This window comes from Borostomias antarcticus (genome assembly GCF_949987555.1).
Source record: "Borostomias antarcticus genome assembly, chromosome: 3".
In the NCBI taxonomy this organism is placed as follows: domain Eukaryota; kingdom Metazoa; phylum Chordata; class Actinopteri; order Stomiiformes; family Stomiidae; genus Borostomias; species Borostomias antarcticus.
The window spans coordinates 2310858-2318262 of NC_140236.1; the positions used below are offsets into that span (position 1 = coordinate 2310858).

Genomic DNA, 7405 nt, shown 5'->3' on the forward strand with positions numbered 1-7405 from the left:
TGAACGTTACCTGGATGAAGTCTTACTTTTCATTCTACAAGGAAATAGAGTAGAGTTTCTTGATCATGTGATCTCACCATGGCACAAATATAAGCGTGTGGTCATATGAGCAGGTAATTCACTCAGCATAAAACATGTCTTCTGTGTTTTCACAATGCGGCAACTGAAGACAAAACTTTAAAATAAATCCAGGAGCATATATGAGAGGCTTGTCAGCACAGTGCATCACCATGTTAACTAATGGCTTTGGCTAAAGTTGTCAAGCAACATTACATAGGCCTGATTCAACAAAGTGTTTCTTTGTGTTAAAATTGTATTCAAAGCAAATGGGACAAAGACAGACTGTGTGGCCCAATGGTACAAAACTCAACCTCCAGTATATCTTGCAGTTAACAAGCTTTAGGGCTTTTACAGAAAACAATAGTCACTCACTCAAGCAGTCGATTCCTATCGTCTCACAGAGGTCAGCCAACTTGACAATCAGTGCCAGTACACCATTTTGCAAGTTGTATAGGGTCATAAACAACCCGCTTTTTTCTTCATATTCTGTGCAGATAATCCGACCCGAACTGCCCCTGGAGCAGCTTAAACCTCCGCTTCCCTCTACAGGAACAGGCCAGAGCCTTCCGTTAACACCTGGGCCCCAGGTCACTCACTCAGTGATAAACCTAGCAGCATCAGCCCAGTCTGTTTGATATATTCAGCATGGCAAGGACTGCAGCACAGCCAGCACATCCAGCAATGCTTCCTAATCAGACACACTAATGCCAGAGAAACTCCCAAAGCACTTCCCTGAAGCGATGGGACGATAAGTGAAAGGTACAGAGTGGAGGGAACTGACTGGGCAGTGTGTAGCACTGTTAGGCGCCAAGGCTGGCACAAACAAACTATCACGGTATGACACTACAACTATCATGAGGGGTACAAATGGGGGAACAGGCACCCCAGGAGAGTGACTCACACACACACACACACACGCGCCCGCGATGGGCCTCACACTGTAATGGAGGTGCAACTCCCTACAAACGGGGCGTTAAAAGCCGATCTTTCCCCGGGTCATGGAGTAGCCCAGCTTGGCCTCGTTGTTGATGAAGGACATGATGCCCAGGTAGGTCTCTATGAGGAGGGGTCTCTCCAGGATCAGGACCCCGTTGGCTCGCCCAGGAATGGGGAACTCCTTATGGGCCTTCTTCACCACCTGGACCAGCTGCGTCCGGAAGTTGTCCAACTGGGATAAAAGAGAGTGTTGTATTGTTCTGTGTAATAAAGTTTGACCCTACAGCAATTTAGACTTTCTGTAAATAGCAAACCCCACGGTACAGTAATTTTAGCCTAGAAGCCAGAAAAAAAAAGTAAAAGTAGTTTAAAAACTTTTTTTTTTTTGCAATGAGTCTGGCTTCCAGACTACAGTAATTTAACAATGAATAACAGTTTATCAAAGGTGAGGAGTTTTTTTAAATTGACAATCAATTTGCTTGACTCCATCACAGGCATGAATTAAGTATTTTTTAAGCATCTATATGGTGTTTAGCACATAATAGATGCAATACAAAAAATATATATATATATTAAGTGCTATAGCTTTAGTTGAAAGTGGTCTCCGAGCCTGGGGAGGAAGGAGAACACAACACCTCACCTGCATGAAGAAGAAGTTGAAAGAGTTCACCTGGCAGAGGGAAGCCACCTTCTCGTCGGCGTGGGCCATGGGGTGCTCAGTGAAGGTGGCGTAGGGCACGTCTGTGGACCAGGGGTTCCAGCGGTTCACAAAGGACGGGCGTGGACGCTTGTCCCACTGGACGCGGATCCCGTAGCCCTCCCTCCTGTGAAACCGGTACAGTATCCAATGGACTTTGCACTCTTGAGATATTTGCTCATTGCTCATATCACAGCTAAGTAGTACACAATGCATCTCTAATGCTACGTTCACACCTATGCGATTCACCGCCGATTCTTGCGGCGAGTTTACATTGGAAGTCAATACAAGTCGCGCGAATTGGGCGGCACGGCAAATCAGGCGGCGCGGCACAGGCGAACCACCGCCGGCGGCGAAACGCCAGAGTTGGATTTTCTCAACTCTAGCACCCTCACACAGGGAGCTGGCTTCATTCTAAGTTTTTTCCTTTGTGGATCCAGCCCGTGATTCGGATCTGCTCCAAATTTTAAGGGGTTCTAAGGTGGCCCATGATGCACCCCTTCACCAAGTTTCTTGAAAATCGGTCAGGTAGGATTTGCGTAATCCTGTTTCAAAAAATGAATGGAGGTGAATGGCCAGCCATGTTTGGGAGGCCCATAGACCCAAACTGTGCTTCGGATAAGCTCCAAAATTTAATGGGTTCTAAGTTGCACCATGCTACACCCTTTCACCAAGTTTTGTGAAAATCGGTCCAGTAGTTTTTGCATAATCCTTCTGACAGACAAACACGCACACACACACTCACGCATGCGCACACACACACCACAGAAAACATTACCTCTTGCCCTGCGCTGTTGCTGGGCAGAGATAATGAGCACTAATATCTCAAGATTTTGCAAGTCTGTCAAAATGTTTATATAGGCCGTTGCATATCGTAAATAACCATATAACAGGGTTATGATGATAAATACCAAACCACTCCTTTAAAAACAACCACTTTCTTCATCAGATCCTTACTTGTTGAGGGATTTGGGTGGGAACTCAAACTCTCCCACTGAGATGGTGTCCACTGCATTGAGGGAGATCCTGACCACCTGCTGACACAGCAGGTTGATGAAGTCATACTTGCACACCAGCAGGGACCTTCAGAGGAGAACCCAGGAGGACTTCAGTCACACCAATCAACAACTCATTTTTTCACACCACAATTCCAACAATGTGATGACAGGTTGCTAGTTAGTGGGTCACCATGGAATATCCTCATACTGTGCAATTACTGTAGCACTGTGCACATTGAGAGGAAACATAAGTCAAGCTCCATTACAGTTCCTAGCCCATAGACCTTTTATTCTTGACATGGTACTCCAACTCTTACCTGTCAGTGATGAGCACCAGTCTCTCCTTCTCATTGTTCCAATGGTCCACTCTATAGGAAGCATATTTAGACACACACCCAGTTGAGGCTATTGTGCATGAGAAAAGTAAACCTTCAATAATAAAGCACTGACCAACAAATGCATCTAGGCTAAAAAATAATAATTAAAAAAATAATTTTGGCAGAAGCTGCCTTGCGTCTCTTGCGCCCTCTGCTGGCATAACAGTGAAGTACAGAAAATCGATAACAACCACCTGAGACCACTTGATTGTTAGAAAAACACCTCTGAAGTATTTAGTTTAGTGAGAAGAATAGAGCGCCACAATATATATTTCCTATGCAATTCCATATCAGTTATCTCTCATTTCAGTGAACCAATACTTCACAGAAGTAAAATCAAAGTAGGTGGAAGTGACTCACTCAGTCAGAAGCCACACGCTCAGCACCTCTCCGTCCTCTGAGGGCAGAGCCACCGTCCTGATGTCACTCACGGCCTGTTCAATGGTACCTGGCTGCAATTCAGATGCCAGATCAGGTGGGCAGCATGTCTGCTAGCCTAGAGTGATGTCATTCATAGCAAAAGTCCAATCCGACCTCGTTTGAAAGATTTGCATTGGCCTAAATTGTTGAACATTGGTTTTGAAAGGGCAAAAGCAATATCATATGATTATTTTATGAGTAGGCCTAGTCTACATGGTCACAATGGAGGAAATTGATAACCTTCAGTGTTAGAGAAACTGATGGGACGACTAGACTATCACATCAGTTAGACTAATGTTTGGCCTAAAATACAGAAAATATGTTTTGAAAGGGTAGCCTTTGGGAAATATCACAATAAGATATTTTATCAGTTCGTTGTAATATTGGGGGCAATTCACCTGTGGTTATTAACAGAGAAACAGAATACAGAAATCTCAGAAACAGTATTTTCAGATATTGTTAAATCGATGTCAAAAACAGACAACAGCCTGATTGTTGCAGCTGGACAGTTTAAATTAGCCTTCAATAGGAAGATAGCGGAATTAGCTTGTCGATGGCTAATATATAAATTATTAGCAAATATTCGGAATTACAAGTCACACTTACCCTGAAGACGAAATAATCCTTTACTTTTGCTTGCATTGTGGGATTCTGGACATGAAAAGGCGTTAATGTTTGTAACGGGGAGCAGCAAGCCACCGAGGCACCATAACCGAAGCTTCCTCCGGCCCCCGGCGGCGTGAAGGCAACCTCGAACCCATCATCCTCGGTCCCCGCTGGAAGAAGCACGGCCGCCCCCGCAGCCCCCGGGCTCTCCGGGTCCACGCTGTCGTTCAACTGAAGCATAGTGCAAGAAGCTTACGTGGAATAGTGCAGAAATATGTTCCAATATATCCTCTATTCAGGGTGAAGTTTCAGAAAACGTTGGGGTGTTTTGGAGTGATCAACATTGCGCACAGTGTTTTGATAAGGAAGTCCTCCTGCCTCACTTCCCCCTGCGTTTCCTTAAAGGGACAATTGCATTAGAAGCCATGAACCTAGTCCAGGCTACGATGACCTACACGGTTTATATTACACTAGATGGCCAGCAGGTCCGTGCTAGATCGAGTCAAGTGGATGTTTTGGGTGGATGGAAGTGGGTTTTTTAATTGATAACATGGCATTTTAAAACTAAATGAGTAAAGAGATAGTCAAGTAATTTGGTTATTTTTCCATCTTGTGTACAACAAATTCCAGAGGACATTTCATATAAAAAGCACACAGGTTTTATTGCATATCAATTTCATGTATAAATTCTTCATAGCATTGGAAAGATTACATTTGGTATACATTTCTATTCTACAGAATTAACATCAGAATCATATCTTTTCCATGAAATTTCTCTAAAGTACATCTTCAATAATCACAAGCATCAAAAGAACTGCAATTTAAGAATTGTTCAACATTATTCTACAATCCTTTCATTTTTTAATTATGTCTCTCCCACAAATTTCCTGTATTTATTTCAGAACCACCTGCCCAATACTTTTGTAAGGCAGTCAAGGACTTGAAGTCAAAACTACTAACTAACCACATGTACAATAAGTGCATCTACGGATTCATTATTTTTTATTTATTTTTTTCTTTTTAAATTTAAGATACACGTTTCACAAATGGACATCATTATGACTGCTAAACACATCATGCACAATATCTTTTTCTTGTTTTTTCAATAAACATAACAGAGGTGATATACAACTCAGGTTCAAATGAAACGAGCACCATCCATTTAAACCCAATATTTTTTTCAATGAATTTTTCAGACATAATGCAACATTGTTTGTTTTTTTAAAATACTATACAGTTAAAAAGAAACCCATATTCTTTTTTACTTTATAATGTAACAGTGGGGTAAGAACAGCAACCATGTTCTGAAGTTATAAGTTCGTGACCATTTGCCAGTATCCTCTGAAACATTGGCAATGGGATCTTTTACTTCAATGAGAATCCAATATTCTACAACCGACAGCGCGCACTTATTACAGTAGTACATGACATGAATTACTCCATATAGTATACCTAAATATTTAGTAACCCCAGTCTTTGCATTTAACAATCATGTATTTCAAAACAATGTGTTAATTGTGAGTCCCCATTTAGTAGAGTGTAAAGAGAGACCTTCATCCTGCTACCTGTGGTGAGAAAGGAAAATTACAGTGCTTCAGTTATTGGTTTATTTCCCCAAAGTCATTTTGAGTGTGGGTTGACCATCCTTTCCAAGTAAAAGTGATCTTGAAAACTCCCAACTTACTTCAGACCTAACTGAGTTTGTTGTTTGGACCCATGTATTTAAGTGCTGGCCTGATCATACACAATGGTGCCTTGTCCTGATACACCAAGACTAACACAACAGATTGTGTGTGGTTGTGTTCTGTCGGCACCCCGTGCTACTGTCACATGAATGTCCACATCATAAGTGCCATCTCTACATTAGCAACCAGTCTGGAATACAGGAGGTTCCCGAAAACTCGAGGTGCTACTGCTAGGTGACCATCGAAAAAAGAGTATCTGAAATTGAAACATTTGATTTGATAAATACACATTTCAATGCTATTTGAAATATCATCAGTGATATCCCAGGGATTACAGGCTGTTTCTGTTCTTTCAACATTATACACCGTTCCCCCGATGGCCCAGCCAAAAGTTGACCTCTTATCCAAGTGGCATTACTCTCCTAATGGTCCTCCACCATCTCTCCTGGAGCTGATAGAAGTATTTTAAACTTTAGACGTTGCATGTACTCTTTCATGTACTCTTTCATGTACTCTATCATGTACTTATCATGTACTCTATCGATACAACCTAGACATTGTGTGTATTTATTGTATCCCAGGATGCTGGTGTTACTGGACTATTCAGTCGCTGGGTTCACAGTTCAAGTACTGGGTCTTGAAACCCCTTGCAGATACTAAAACCACTCTCCCATCTGAATGAACCATAGCTGCTTAATGAACTATGAATGGAGGCTCAACATCTCAGATAAACATTCTCCAGAATGAAAGAATGATCTGGCCACTGCCTCTGGATGCTGGTGAAGTTCCTCAAGCACTAGATACTTCCAGAACTAACCGATGGAGATCATTATGAGTTGGTTGACTGGCTGGACTCTGTGGGACATCGTTAGACATAACTGGGCACTGAAAGTACAGTACAACTTCCTGCAATAGGGATTGGTGCGAAGGGGTTTGAGAAGTTGCAGGATTCAGTGGGATTTGATTTTATAGTTACGGGACGTTGATTTGCCCACAAAATTTAGGATAAGTGATAAAAAAAAGTACAATGCCCTGGCATTCAAGTCACCTGACATTCATCGTGAAGGCTGCCTAAAATGGCATCTATAAGACTTCAGCCATTTTGAACACAAAACATTAAGCATACAGCTTGAAATGGTTGAACTGAAGCAAGGCAAACCAAAACCTCACAAGAGACACGACATTGCAAAACATGGTCTAAGCTACCTAACAACTATATCGTCACTATAAATAAAACGGGTGATTTTGTGGGTTCTTTTCATTTTGGCACACTGCTCTGTACACAAACGCCCGTCACCAGACATTCTGAATCCCAATCACGTTTCCATTGACGCGCATTCCTTCAACAACAGGGATAAAAGGACATGTTTTTTTTTCTTTTTCATTTGTCAGTCTTCTCCAATCATGACAAAACCAAACCAAAATAAATAGAATACACACACTCTCGAAATCAAATACGTACATAGGAGGGTAATAACAACTAAACTATGACAGCAATGCAAACCCCTTGAAAAAGAAATGATTGTCAGAAAACAAAACATTTTCTATGGGTTATTTGGCACATACCACTCTTGCTATGAACGTCCAGGTTATTTTGTACATCATACAACAATATCATACAATTTT

General features: G+C 41.9%; 1 protein-coding gene across 1 annotated transcript; it reads right to left on the reverse strand.

Annotated features, from left to right (window-relative positions):
- Positions 1–531: 531 nt before the first annotated feature.
- On the reverse strand, positions 532–4334 carry LOC311329905 (tumor protein p63-regulated gene 1-like protein; the record flags this gene model as incomplete). Its single annotated transcript, XM_084461856.1, has 6 exons — positions 532–1228; positions 1667–1820; positions 2651–2776; positions 3009–3059; positions 3429–3520; positions 4095–4334. 6 exons carry the CDS (start codon positions 4332–4334, stop codon positions 1034–1036), a joined length of 858 nt encoding a protein of 285 aa, XP_084317982.1. The 3' UTR covers positions 532–1033.
- Between the last annotated feature and the right edge of the window lie 3071 nt (positions 4335–7405).